Genomic DNA, 15,311 nt, shown 5'->3' with positions numbered 1-15,311 from the left:
TGATGTAATTCAAGAAGTACCGGTTAGAAATAAAAATATCCTGCCTGTCTCACACTAAGCCATACAACAACACACACAGTCATACTGTATGCATACAGGGTTGGGATCTCCTGGCAGGAGAATAAACTGTACAAGAACAGAGTGTCTGCAACCTTATGTCAGATTTGTCCTTCGCACAGAGGAAAAGACAGACAGATCCCTTAAATACATGCTCTAAAATACACAAGCTCATACATAACTAAAGTTTTTTCCCTGAAACTCCTGAACTCGACTCTTTCCCATCAAACTGTCTGCTCTTTATGAGACGAGCTGCAGTGATAAGACACACTGACGCTTCCTTTACCTGCACCTGCGGCTCTCATTCTTAACCAAATCACATACGACTTGTCTGGATGTGTGTGTTAGGCCCAACCACAACATTAAGGATATGTAAGAAAAAAAAAATAGTTACAAACTTAGCAACTCTTCATTATGCCGTTTAAAACAATATTTCGAGTCAGCATTTTGCAGCTACTGAATAAAAAAAACACTTGTTATATTCTATAGCTTTTGATTGTCTGATGGGACTGTTTCCTATTCAAATAAGACTTGTCAACCAGGTTTTACACCCACACACACACTTGCAAAAAAAAAAAACCCAACATAAATCGACATCTCACAGTCAACGGGGTCAAAAAGAGAACACTCCCTGACAACAATCACAAAAAAAGTTAGAATAAAAGCCAGAGAATGATTCCTGTGCTATCACACATGACCTCGTCAGCACACACACAGTCACTCTCACACAAAGACACACACATACACAAACCACTAGCATACCAGAGAGCCTATATTTAAAATGATCCCTGGGGATGTTTTTTATTTTTATTTTCAGCATTTAGACATTCTATCAAAAGTGGTCAATGTGGATACTTGGGTGTAGACAAAAACCGTGCGAGCGAATCAGTGAGGTCGATGGTGAAAGACAGGTAAGGCAAAAATATAATCACGGTGTAGGAATAGCAATGAGTCAACAGCTTTTTACAACTAAATAACAAATGCACATTGACAAAAGGAGCACAGGAGAGTGATTACCAAAAGTTTGAGTCAGACCCAAATAGTTACAAATTTGCTAAGGCTGCAAAATACCACCTTCCAAAGTTGTAGCCGTTCCAAATACAGCCCTATCATCCCAAGTCTCATTTTCAAAGCCTCTCTTTTCTCCCTCCCACCACAAATCCCAGAACCTTGAGTAAGGGAGAGAGGAAAAGAGAAAGAGAGAGAGAGAGCGAGAGAGAGAGAGAGAGAGAGAGACAGAGGAGATGAGGGGAGCGTTTAAATCTAGCGTTCCGTGAGTGGTCGGGTCGGTGTCTGGAAATCTTTCACATCCTGTTTACGCCAGGCAGATTTCAGCCCGGGACCGCAGAGAGCTGGCAGGGCCTCAGCCTGGACACAGTCTCTCTCTCTTTTTTTCTATCTGCTCCCTGCCTCCCTCGCTCTAGAGATCGCAGACTGCGAAACCTTTCCACATTGCCTCCATCCTATCAACACCTTCAAACCTTAAGCAAACACGCCCGACCCGCTCCGCTGCCAACGACCACAGCAATATACAACCTATGTGGAATAATAAATCCCGATAATAAGAATCCCTTTCATTCAAATAGAATGTGGCCCCAATCACACAGCACCCCCGTTAATATACAGTACATGTTTAATACAGCCATGTTGTCATATATACAGTGTCCTATGTCAAACAGAAAGTTCCAGAGATGAAGAGGGTTTGCATGCCTGTAATGAATTGGAAGCAAAACCTGATATTTGAGTCAGGTAGCGTAAAAATATAACATCTGAAAAGTCATCTGAAGCTGATGAGACCGCAAAAAATGAAAGAACAAAGGGTCCATGTGTCCTGTTATTGTGTTCCACTCCTTAAAGTTTAGATCTTAGTTTGCAATGGTTCTCCTCCTCTCTGACTCTCTCCCCTCTTCCTGTGACTCTAACGGCATTTGCAGGATTTGACGACCATGTTTGAGAGTTGCTCAACACGTGGCGTGCGGCCGATGAAGTACATAATGGTGAGGGGTTCCAGGTCCTGAGGGACACAGCAGGGGGTGGCCGAGGCCTCGGGGTTCAGCTTGTTGTACAAGGGCAGGATCTGAGCAGGGGCAGAGATGAGGGAGAGTTAAAGGCCTTAAAAAAATATGTCATTCCGTATATAAACTAGGGCTGACAGATAATTGCTAAATTTCAATGGTTAATCACAATAAATTGCATTTTTAAACGCACATTGGAAATTCCATTATTGTGCATTTAAAAATAAAAATGGTTAGGCTTTTATTTTGAATTTTAGTACTGTCTTAGGCTGAGAGAGCTTTAGTTGCTGTTTGAATTCAACCATGCTTTTATGCTTTATTTTGAAATAAAGTAGGGACCTTCTGTTAGATCGTTTTTTGTCTAATAAGGTTCAAAAATGTATTTATTTTGTTTGTTTTAAATTACTTCAAATCATATGACGAGAAGCTACAGTAGCAGTGGTTTAAGCAGCAACAGATTAATATTTAAAATGCTATGTATTTTTTTAGAACAACTTGTCTAAAGAAATAGAAAATAAATGAGGAGGTTCTTTAAGAGTCTGTGTGTCTACATTTCCAGTCATCAGCTTTAAGACACCATGTTCTGAAACGGGCTTCTGCGAGGTGACAGCCCATTTATGACACGTGGGTTAACCAGTCTTGGCTAAATATGGTGTTTAGACACCACAAACAATGCACTATAAACTCATTTAGGAGCAGATGTCACCCGCGATAGTAGTTTCCGATCATTGAAGTGAAGCTAGAAGTTGATTCTGTCCAAACCAGAAAGATTTACTAGAGAGACTAAAGTTGCTGTTGCTTTTGTTTAGAATTATGCACTACTCACAAATGGTTCTGTTTTATGGGATTTTAGGCTGCATCCATCCCCTTGACACTGTTTTCTTTCAAAAAGAAAAAGTTAATGAAAGTAACGACTGTGAGATAATAAGCATTGTAAAAAAAAAAAAAAAAAGAAGGAATTTCTTCCATGCTTATTCTTTCAAGAGAAGTTAATCTATCTCAGTGATTCCAAAAGTGTGGGGTCCCGGAGTTATGACGGGAGAAGGGGGGGGCTTAAAAAAAGAATGCACACCTTTTTTCACTGCTAGAAAAATATGGCAAATTTGCAAGATGACTTCCAGACTGAAAATAAATCTGCACCAGACGTCACAAATTTAGATGCTTCATGTTGCAGCATCATGTGATGTCACACACTGAAGAAGCTGTTCTTTACTTTTTGAAGCCAGTGTTTGAGATCAAGTTTAACAATTTAGGATATTGTTCACAAAGAGCGTGACTGACAGTGTGTTTAATGTGGAGGTGACTTAAAAATATTTGGGGGTCTGGCAGAAAAAGTTTTTCTAACTTTTTAGTTTAAGTGGGTTGTCCATTATATTTGTACAGATATACAGATATAATCGTATCTGGAATCAATCAGATGTAGTGCTTTGAGTACTTTAATACTAGTAAAACTACTGAGTTGTGGTAACAAAACCAAGATAATATTGAAGTAAAAACTCCTCAGATTTTGCCTGTTTAAGACACAAGCAGGCATGTGTAAGGTCTACCCATTAATATTATTTTGCTGAAGTAAAACATTATAAAAGTGCTTTGTGTAATGCAAATATTTATTCACTTAATGAGGTTTCTTATCAAACCATATTTAAATTAGAACAAGCATTTGAAACAATTGTTTTTGCTTCCCAGTGTTCTGTGCTGGTACCACTAAAGTCCTGTGACGATTATATTATGAAAAAAAAGAAAATAACAGCTTACCATGTTATAGTGGTTGTTGGCGCTCCAGAGGTATGGACAGCTTCCTGCACAGAAGTTGGCTTTGTAACCTTTGGGCTCATGGATCCATTTCCAGTTAAGGTCTCGCCTGAAGTCGATGTAGAGCGAGCGCAGGCAGCAGCTCTGGTCCGAGCCACTGAGACACAACACACACAAACATTTCAAACTATCATCCGGATGATGTTCTAGCTCTGGAGCAAGAGCCTAAAGTTGGGTCTTGGTAATTTGACAACAGGTCACCATTGAAAGAGCAGCCATCACAAAGTAATGACTCTGCAAAGCAGCAAGAGTTTTGCCCTGCAGTGTGATTAACTCTAAAATGACACACTAAAAACAGGCTCGATGTTGTTGGTTTAACCTCACAATAATCTGCAAAATGTGCTTTAGGTCAGGAGGATATAAAATCTTAAATCCTCTGCACACCACAACTATATTTCAGAATAATAAACTACAAATCCCTGAGGGATGTCTCTTACTCAGACACACACAGTTACCACACACACACACACACACACACACACACACACACACACACACACACACACACACACACACACACACACACACACACACACACACACACACACACACAACTGTTTGGCAGCCTACCGGGAGCAGGTTGAAGTGTCGGTGGCGGCTGCCCTCTTTTTGCGGTTCTTCTTGGCGGGGTTGTCCACTCTGTCGCTGGGCAGCACAGTGAGGATGAGGTGTGGAGTCTTGGTGCTGAAGTCTGACTGACCTTTGACCTGTCCAGGCTTTCTTAACCGACGGAGCTGCTCATCATCCACACCTGAGGAGAGAAGTGTAACAGATAGTCATATCGGATATGCTCAAGGCAAAACACAATAAAAACAGTTTCACGAGGACGGTTCAAAAACTGTAGTAACACATGTAGTTTCACCTTTAAGTCATCAGTGCAGGCAGTAACAGTGCCAAGTTAACATCTGTTTAATGTGTGAACCAACAGGGAGAGACAGGTGTTGGATTTAAGGAGTGAGATGAGGAGAAGGTAACAAATGTAACTACTGCAACATATTAAGAAAAGAAAGTCCTCCACAAAACCAACCGACCTGTAACAGGAGCGTTTAAGGACAGATATTATGATTATTAAGCACTGTTTCTCCCTGATGCATGTCAGGACACACTAGAGGCTGTTGCATTGTACACTTTTTTTCTGCCTTTATTGGAGAGGCAGGACAGTATATTTAGTTAGAAATCGAGGAGAGAGAATGGGCAATGATGAGCCAAAGAAGCCACAGATTGGATTCAAACTAACCACTAGGCCACTGATGCCCCATGCTCAAATTCAGCATGCTGTCTAAAATCACAAACTTTAGCCACAATTTACTGGTGTTGTATTATTCAGGGTAAAAAAACACAGCCGATCTGAGGCTTTTTTTTCACTGTGTAAAGAATAGTTTGTCGTCTTCAGGTTTGTATTAAAATGGAACAATTCCTGATGAGAGTTTGAAAGCAGACAATGCTTCATTTTAAGGGCTAACAAGACAAAGAGATTGGAAACTAAATAGTCTTTGAATAACTACAGTGGTTCACTTTTGGTACTAACCACTTCACATATTCTATTGATGAGTTTCCTCCAATGCAGCTTGGGATTTTATACTCTAATGTGTTTTTCCGAGAAGGCAGAAAGACAGATTATACTTTGATTACAGCTGATGACATTTCACAGAACTTGGCTATAAATGAATACTAAAACGCTGGTTTCCTGAGCCAGGAATGAAGGCCTGGCTGTTTATGTCTGATTTATGTCTGATTTCATGTTTTTCTGTATATTCTTGGCTAATAGAAGCACAGGAGCTGGAAACAAGCCCCTACTTGTCTTACATCAGTATCAAAAGTCAACATTTTTTCCAAGTGGTAAAAAAAAAACTTGGCTCAGCCGTGAGTAAAGTCTGAGAAAAGTGCTGAAACTTGGAGCCAAAATGAAGAAACACAGACAGACTGATGTTTTATAGTTGAGTGGAGGAACAGTTTCTCCATTATTCCTGCAGGGTAGAGTCAAAGTACTTCATGAATTATTCTGGAAGCACCTTGCAGAAAAGATTTCACTTTACATTCACATTTTGTGACCAGCTGCGCTGATAAATCTTCCACAAGAGCTTTTAAAGCCCTTTAGAAAACTTTTACTACCAACCAATGAAATGAAGATTTCTCATGACTGTGGCCATTATAGGAAAAGACTCCACTTAAAATTCATTCATAATTCAAACCTTTGGCCTATTGAATTTCATGTTTTTTTGGCGTCAATGGGGGTTACTCAGTGGCTTACAAAGTTCCAGACATAAATCTGAGAACTCAGACAAGTCTACAATGGTATGTAGTATGAACAACAACCAACCTGCAAAGAGAGCCTCCAGCTCCTCACTCTTGTTGGGAACAATGTTGTTAGTGGACGGGACGAAGGTACAGCAAGGACAGTGGACACCCAACTTCAGGCCGAGATTATGCTCTGAATAAGGAGAAGCGACAGAGAAGTGTTGAAGATGAAGTTCACAATCATTAGATATGACTTTGTCTTGCTGAAGCTGACCTGGATCTGACACCCAGTCCTTAATGGTCTCAGTGACTTCCACAGAAATCCAGGCTCCCTTCACCTTTGGCTGAACAGTACGGGAGTCAATGTAACGTTGAGTGGAGGTGCTCTCCTCATCGGGCTTCAGCAGCTGACATAACACAGACACACACACATTAAGCCAAGCATATTATTAAGCATGAATATACAGTTAACATCTACCTCATATTGTGGAGAAAAAATGCTATATTTGGGTTTTAAGGGTTAGAAGATCTGTTTTCTTTCATTAATTTTGCTAATTAGATGCTAGGTTTGTTAATTCTGCTTAGGCTAACCAGGTGTGTTGTTGTTGTTGTCGTACTGTTGTTCACCTGAAAAATCTCCACCCTCTGCTCAGAAGCTCGGGCCTGCGGGTTGGGAGCTCTGAAGATTCTGAACTCGGCTTTTACCAGGGTGCTGTTGGTCAGGTCGACTCCGCTGACATCAAAGTGGACGACTCTGTAATGAGGGTTGGGGGCTGTTGGCTGAACTGCATCTGGATATAAAAAACCACAAAGGATGACAAATGATCCACTAACAACTCAAGTTGTATTTATACTATTGGTTAAACAGAGCTGTAATGCATTGTCTCACACATAATTACTGCTGATGAGTCTCCAAGCTTGATTACGGGTTTAAGAGCAGAGAGTAAATGTGTCTGGTCTTATGTTTAATGTATGGGTAATGTTGCGTTCAGGGGCTTTTACAGCATTCGCACACATTGCCTCCCAACTAGACAGTTGTGTAATTATGCACCAGAAAGTATCCAGTTCATTAATCTTAAATCTCCGAAATAAGGTCCATCAACATCAGTTTTTTTGATGTGTGGGAGCAGTCTGTGACAAACCACAGCAAGTAGTTTGTCACCGCAAAGCTGCTCTGAAAGCATCCGAGAGCTTGGTGCCTTTCTCTGAGATAAATCTACAGGAGCTGCAGTGCATTTACGGGGAATGGGAATTGGCAGCGATGTCTCAAGAGCGTCAATGGTTTGAATGAGGAATGACAATATTTTATGTCAGTGGATTATGTGTTAAATGTTAAATTGACCAAGTATATGTCAAGTGGACAACAACTTTCATGAACCTTATAAAATAGGGTGCATCTGCTACACACCAAACCAACAACCAGTCAGTTAGAAACACCAAAATCTGGTGCATAAAAGGGGGCTTTTTGCAACCATGCAACACTATTAACCAAATGGACCAATGAAATCAAAATTCAGTTAAACACAACAAGTAGATTGTCTGCCAACACTCCTGTACTCTTCAGAAACATTTGCAACACAAACTTGCAACAAAAAAAACAACAAAAAAAACATTCCTTTACACAGGCTATATTCTCCAAGTTGGATCTGGATACTTATTCAACCAGATATTTTCAACGCAACATGGGAGCTAGTGGTGGAGGTAAAGACTTCTCTGATGAACTGAAGTCAATTCTATTAAAAAAAAGAAGATAAACGCTACTTTTGAATAAGTATGGGTTCGCTTTTATTAGCAAGGTGCACACATATGTAGGCTTCGTTTCAAAGGAGTCACACAAAGACGAATAAACGGCCCATTTAAGGAAATTGGATAATTTCCGTCATTGTTTTTCTAATGACCCCCCGTTAGTGACCCCCTATAGAACCCCGGACCACACATTGAACCCCCCCTCTTATGGTTTGGACTTACTAGTGTCTGTGCGGGGCGGCAGCATGTCAATCCTCTGCACCTCTTTGGCATAATAATCCTCCTCGCTGCTCTCGCGCTCACACGCAGACTCGGCCAGACGCGCGCGCTCCTTCAGCAGCTCTCGCGTGCTGTTGTAGAGAAGCATGACCTCCGGGGTCACCGGGCTCGGCTGCGGCTCGTCGTCGTCCTCGTCCGGCGGGCTGCGGATGCGAAGCTTGCTGAGGATCTGCCCGCGGACTGCCTCGATCCGTCGGGACTTCTGCTTGTCCAGGTTGATGGACATGCACGTGTTGAGCCCCTCCACCAGCAGCACACCGGAGAACCGGAGGAGGAAGAGCAGCAGCACGAGGCGGAGGAGCAACATGGTCCGGTGAGGAGACAAGAGGGACAAAGATGCTCCCTTGAACCGCTTTTGAGGAACTCACTCCAGTAGGCTAAAGAAAAGTCTCAGTGAACGCGAAGTGGTTTACTGTTTCAGACTGAAGGTTCGCGTAAAGTATCCAGAATGTTCTTAATAAGATATCAAAATCTTAGTTCAGACAGCCGACTCTGTTCAAAACCAATTTCTACGGAAAAGGCAAACCGCAACTGCTGACTAAATTTAATCTGCTAAAGGAATTACATAACACTGCTCACACGCGCCTGCACATTTTAACACCAGACACAAAAACGCATCGACATTTTATCTCTGGAGTCTAAATAACTTAATAACTCTAAAAGTCAAAGTAAAAAAAAAAACAAATAGAGAAGAAAACCTCTTACTCACACAAAGTAACTGAAGCGTAAAACTTATAATTTGGTGCCAGTATTAGCCTGTTGCGTTCAAGGACTCCGGTGATGTGCGCGCTTTTCCGTGTGCGCGTGAGGTGAAGGTATTAAACTAAAGTCTAACCGATAAATTCTCCCGTCTCCGTCTTCCTTCATCCATTCTCGGATAATTGATCAGCTTTCATGAGAAAAGAGTCATCACTGGAGCTCAGCCCATGACGCAAATCCTTCAAACAAAAACCTGAGCTTCCCACTTCATCTGAACCCGCTCAGCTCCCGAGCTTTCACCTCCGAAAGACCCATCTGTGATGCGAAAAACTGGCCCATACCCGCCTTCAGAAAGTACAGTTACTGCTTAAAATAATGCCCAATGAGGTCCTCTCATTTCGTGTTATAGGTAAGCAGAAAGCAGCCTGCACTGAGATGTAGGAAAAACTGTTGATTTATGTTGGGAAAACCATGGTGGGCCTGTTAACCCCCCTCATATAAACATCAAAACACGGAAAAGTCAGACGTCATAAAAAAGACATGACGCAGAAAAAAAAAATGTATGAAAGAAGTCCTTGTGCTGAAAAATAAAAAGGAGAGTTTACTGCAAATTACGGTCCCCCGGTTTAAATGAGCTCAAGCCTGAGCTGTGCTGAAAGCTCTGCTAAACACACTGAGACCTGCTGCATGATGTGACTCCATTATTCTGCAGGTCCTCTGTGAGAAAGGCACAGGGAGACAGAGGGAGGCAGGCAGGGGGAGGGATTGGATGTGAGAGAGGTTGGTGGTGGGGCGGGTTGCCACCAAAGTAAAGGGAGTGTGTGATTATCCAGGCAAGAGCCATCTTCCTCTCACCAAAGCAGACACACACACACTCACACACTCACACACACACACACACACTTTGAAATTTCTGCTTTCCACAAAAATGTTTGCACCACCCTCTCTCTCTCTCCAGGTAAACATCCCTCAGTAACAGATGACAAATGGATAGCCCATCTATCCACTCTTAAGTCTATACAGCAAATGTGTATCTATCTTAAGAGTTTAACACAAACCCTGAAAATCATCTCGCCAAACTGGGTTTAAAGGAAACACAATTGTACACATAGTTACATCTGGTTTGTTTAATTGATGCAAAAATAAAACAAAGTGTAAACAGACCTTTTAGACAGCTGTTGCTAGGATACCAGTAAAGACTCCAGGAAGTTATCCGTCCCACCCAAGACACAGTGCTGCAAATATCCATCCCAAAACATCATAATGCAGCTTTATTCTTTATGTCATTTCAACATATTGGGTGTAACATGTTAATCAGGGAGCTTCAGAGATGGATATTCTTTTTTTTTTTTTTTTGGACAGAGCAGGGATAGTGTATCATATCGTTTTGATACGCTAAGCGAGAGCATATCTAGATCTGATTTTTTTTTTTAAATCTTACAGATAAAAAGCAGAGAAGCATCCTTTTACCAAAAAACGCTGGACTTACTCTTTTAATAGCAAAATTATAACATGGAAAATTTAGAAATCAGATGTGTTAGTTTGAGCCAGGGATTTTCAAACACAGCTTTGCAAAGAATCCCAGTGACATTTTTTTGTGAAGACTCATTCATTGTGATAGCTTGAGGCTGATCCTTATTTCATTAAATGTCTTCAACAGCCCATCCCTTTTTATCTTTATCTTTTCAAGCTTTCAATCTGGGACCTTTCTTTCCCCTCTGTTACTCTTGGGTCTCATTGTTAATTACAGCTCAGGACTTGGAGAGGACTGTTAATCTGTCAGAGGTGGCTTTTATTGCTGCTCTGCTGCCATCCCATTATACCGTTATTATAGTTGCGGGTGAAGGCCTGTAATTGCTCTAAGTAGAAGGGAAAGGTAGGAGAGACTGAGACTGCCTCAAGGCTTCTGGTCAGGGCAAACCCCCCCCTTCCTCCTCCTCCTCCTCCTCCTCCCCCTCCATCATCTGTCCTGGCATGGTTCTAAAAATGATAACACGGCCTGCGAACAAACACACTCCTGTTCCAACTTGACTGGCTGCTGCAGTGTCTCAATCAGAGACGAATGCAAAATGTTTAATTTGTCTGTTGACTTCACCTTTCTTAAAGAGATCCCCCCGTAAGGCATCACAGATCAAAGTAGGCTGTCAGAGTGGGGTATCATGCGCTTGTGTGTGTGTGTATGCTATGATGGATGGCATAAAAGGAAAAAAACTTCCTTTTGAGACTTCCTCAAAAACAAATTCTAGCCTGCTTTTTTTTTTTTTTTTACTCTTTTCCTCAAAGCCAAATATAGACGAGCCACTGCCACGTCATCTGGCCCTCAGCACTTTCTAAAACCCTGAGAGAGGAGGAGATGGGGTTCAGAGCTTCGCCGCTAACTCATGCAGCTTAGGCATTTCTGTAATATACGTGAATCCATATTTTTTCACAATGACAGAAAAAACATTTTCGCTGTCATGGAAATCGAGACAGTTTTATTGAAAAAACAAACTAACAGGAACAATAGCAAAAATAAATACAGATAAAACCTCCAGGGGTGACTCTCAGGGAACTTTTCCGTCTGTTATTCATCAAATCTTTTTGCGCCATCTGCTGCCACATTAATGTCAGAACCACAATAAATCAAACAAACAGTGTGGCCAACAAGAGTCCAGCCTCTCTCTGAGTACATACAGCTTCATCCAAGGGACAGTTTAGAGGTCTGGACATGCTGTCTACGCCTCTTCTTCATTCAGCAGCATGTTGGGGATTCCTCTGGTGATTGGGAACTCTCGCCCGGATTCAGGGCACTGCAGAAAGCCCTCTATCACTTCCACCTGAACGACAGAGACACAGACACACACACACAAACACATCAGACAGAAGAACATGGTATAAGGCCACCACAAGACTGACAACAAATTATGTTTTCTTGTTTTAGCCAGAACCAAAAAGGACACATCTGTTGCCAAACTTTTGGTAAGTGTGGTTTGGCCTCTGCCTCTAAGTTTCTTTGGAGAAAAATCCTATATGCAATATTTCAGGCAGGTGGTTCTCAATCAACTGAACTTTGGACTAACAAAGGACACTGTAACATTTTCTATTTGGCTCGTAATCATGTAATGAATAGATGATATTTCATGTTAATTATATATATATATATATATATATATATATATATATATATATATATATATATATATATTTTTATAAGTGTATAAGGTGGGACGCTGGTGGCGCAGTGGTTAGTTCCACAGTATGTTTGTATGGAGGCTATAGTCCTCCAAGCGGGCGACCCAGGTTCGAATCCAGCCTGTGGCTCCTTTTCCGCATGTCATTTCCCTACTTTCCGACTTTATCCACTGTCCTATCTCTCCAATAAAGGCACAAAAAGCCCCAAAAATAAATCTAAAAAAATAAATAAAAAAAGTGTCTTAGGTAAAGAATTCCCTCACATGCTACATGCATATAATGCAATGTTAAAAAGATAGTTTGCTTTTGATATTTGATAATATGTCTATGTCCTTTCACAATTTTTTTTAACATTTTAAAGACCATAGGTTAATCAGCTAATGAAAAAAACCCAGGAAATAACCTCATCGATAAAAAAAAAAAGCTGTTGTAGCCCCTGCAAGAAAATTGCATACTAGAGTAATGGAACCATTTCAATAAAAATAAAGGTGAATTCTTTACAGGAATCACTGTGAGCTCTTCACCTCTAACAGCACTCTGTGTACCATCTTCAGGAACTCCTCATCTTTCTCGTAGTCTGGCACCAGCTCACCTGGCAGATCCTGTCGATGACCCAACTACAGAGGAAAAAGGATACACTGTTAAGTGATGTTTAGGCTGGAAGGTCATCACTTGGCAAAGAGACAGCCTGTAGGTCAACCAAAACCCAGACAGGAAATACACAGCTTCACATTGATAGAATACTAGATTTGTTGGTTTCTTCAGACTGGCACCTCCAGCAGTCATTAAGACAGTTTGCAGCCAAGTGCAAATCGGTCTGGATCAGAGGCAGCATCTCCAAGTCTGAGGCCATGGTTCTCTGCCAGGAAATGGTGACATGCTCCCTCCAATTGGGGAGTGAATCCCTGCTTCAAGTGAAACAGTTCAAGTATCTCCGGGTCTTGTTCATGAGTGAGGGTAAAACTGAGTGCGAGGTGCACAGACAGATTGCTGCAGTATCAGCAGTTTAGCAGGCGTTGTGCCAGACCGTCTTGGTGAAGAGGGAGCAGAGCCGAAAGGTAACACTTTCGATATATCAATCAATCTACATTCCAACCCTCAAAAAATGGATATGGCAACATATCGCCATGTGCACCGTGCCGTTACGCGTGTCAATGCAGATTTCACAGAATCGATGCAGCCGGGAAGCTTGAGGAAAAGCAGACACAAAGATGGTCATCATGACTATTACATATAATGGGCTGCTTCAGAAAACACAAGAAGACACCAGTGGCAGCAACGTGACGCCAGCCCCACTGGGCTACCTACAGCCAATGTGGGCCACCTAAAAATGTTAACAGCCCCTGCACTTTGGAGGTCTTCCGGGCACATTTAACTAGGAGGAGACAATGAGGTAGACCCCGAACACACTGGAGGGATTATATATCTCTTTCAGGTCTAGGAATCCCCCAAGATGAGCTTGAAAACGACGCTAAGGAGAGGGACATCTGGGGCAACTTGTTTAGCCTGCTGCTACATGACCCGGATAAGCGGAAGAGAACGGAGGGATGGACAGAAAAAAAACTCAAACATAAAATCATTACAAAGTAAACCACTAAAAAAAACTGGACACATTTAGCAGTTAGGAACAACAGACCAATCAACTATTTGAAAAAAAAAAAAAAGGGAAAAGAGGGAAAATGGAATTGGCTAATGTTTTCTGAAACTCATTGAAGTCATGTGGATGTCTCGTTTCCAATAAAAACAAAGAAAGTAAAAGTCCCACATCAAATACAGTTAAGAACTTCCTTCAACTTGACATCTTTAAAAGGTAATTGTAATCCATGAGTCCAATTTTTGCAGGTGTATATTTAGCTGGTGTTAAATGATACAATTGAATAATTTTGTAATTGTGCCTAATGACCACAGGGCAGAGCCAGTGTTTTCCATTTGCCCTCATGTGGTTTGAATTAGGATCTTTTTTTTTTTTCCCCCAGATTCTTAAATGTTCAAATTGTTTTTCCTATAATTGTATTGAAAACTGAAACCAGAGTGAAATCCAGAGGGAAATATGCATCTCTTCAATTGTCATTAAAGACTAAGCCTCCTCGCCTCCTTGTCGAGCCAAATTCTCTAACTTTCCTAACATTATTATCCAACCATGAGCCCCAGAGGAAAGGCTATGTTGTATTTGAAAAGGTTCATTTCCAAATGCTTGACAAATACTCCAGACAACATTTAGACACACCACAGCCTGCGAGCTTCTACTGATGTCTCTGTGATATGCTGCAAAAACTTTGGATATGGTTTGATATGTTGGTTTTCATGAAGTGAGATTAGACTCACCTCCTCTGCAGCCTGGATGAGCGCACTCCACTCCAGCTTGGGAATCATCCTGCTGACAAATTGAGGGTTGAACTCCACCTCATTCATCTTCACCTCAGTCGCCTTCACAACGAAAAAAAAAAAAACATCGGGAGGGAATTCAATTCGCAATTCAATATTATGGACCTTAATGTCCTAAAACAACAGCACACATTGTGGCTGAGGATCTCTTTTCAAATCTCTTGCAAAACATGTCTTATAAAACAAACTACTGTCTCATTAAAGTAAGTAAAAAAAGCAGGTATTTAGAATAAATGACGTAGTTTACCTTGATGAGAAGCGGATATCCTTTAGTGACTCCTTTCACGTGAGATGTCAGCATGTTGTGCGTAAGCAGCTTCATGTTTACAGATGTTTTAAATAAGGAAAGACTGCAAAACTGCTTTTTTTTTCTGCCGAGTGTATACAGATAGTTACAGTCCACCGTCTATTCACGCTGAAAGGGGTTTTACATGTGGACCGGAAGTGCAACTGTAGCGTCGCTGAGTAAAACTTCCCCTGATGTCTTTCCCGCTAAACCTTGGTTCCACTACATCAGGGGTTGGGCAACTGGCGGCCCGGCGGCCACATGCGGCCCCCATCGACCCTCAATGTGGCCCTCGGGTCAATTTTGACATATCAATTAATTGGAAACATGAAGAAAAGATGACAAAATCTGCCATGAAATAGTGGAAAACCAGAAATATGTCCATAATGATATTTGATCACTGGTGTATGTTGAGTTAAATTTGAGACATAATTGACTTTAATCGTTTTTTGTATTCTACAATTTGGCCCCTCTGGCGGTGAGAATTAAATGAATGTGGCCCTTGCTGTGACCACAGTTGCCCATCCCTGCGCTACATGGAAACAAGTTATTGCTGTTAATGTTACAAATGCATGAAAATTGAAGAAGTAATGTAAATGTAGCTGTATTAGTAGTATATACTT

The 15,311-nt window shown here is 41.3% G+C and overlaps 2 protein-coding genes across 2 annotated transcripts; both read right to left on the bottom strand.

The window, feature by feature from the left end:
• Positions 1-827: 827 nt before the first annotated feature.
• Positions 828-9,580, bottom strand: tgfb5 (transforming growth factor, beta 5). Its single transcript, XM_020635754.3, has 7 exons — positions 8,091-9,580; positions 6,750-6,913; positions 6,397-6,529; positions 6,205-6,315; positions 4,455-4,635; positions 3,828-3,981; positions 828-2,134 (listed from the first exon to the last, which is right to left on the bottom strand). Exons 1-7 carry the CDS (start codon positions 8,452-8,454, stop codon positions 1,976-1,978), a joined length of 1,266 nt encoding a protein of 421 aa, XP_020491410.1. The 5' UTR covers positions 8,455-9,580; the 3' UTR covers positions 828-1,975.
• A 603-nt stretch (positions 9,581-10,183) lies between these two features.
• On the bottom strand, positions 10,184-14,856 carry trmt112 (tRNA methyltransferase activator subunit 11-2). Its single transcript, XM_020635819.3, has 4 exons — positions 14,650-14,856; positions 14,343-14,444; positions 12,542-12,634; positions 10,184-11,662 (listed from the first exon to the last, which is right to left on the bottom strand). The coding sequence occupies exons 1-4, from the start codon at positions 14,722-14,724 to the stop codon at positions 11,561-11,563; spliced, it is 372 nt and encodes a 123-aa protein (XP_020491475.1). The 5' UTR covers positions 14,725-14,856; the 3' UTR covers positions 10,184-11,560.
• Between the last annotated feature and the right edge of the window lie 455 nt (positions 14,857-15,311).

The sequence above is a fragment of the Labrus bergylta genome, chromosome 9 (assembly GCF_963930695.1).
Source record: "Labrus bergylta chromosome 9, fLabBer1.1, whole genome shotgun sequence".
Classification (NCBI taxonomy): Eukaryota; Metazoa; Chordata; class Actinopteri; order Labriformes; family Labridae; genus Labrus; species Labrus bergylta.
This window is presented reverse-complemented; position numbering and strand designations above follow the sequence as displayed.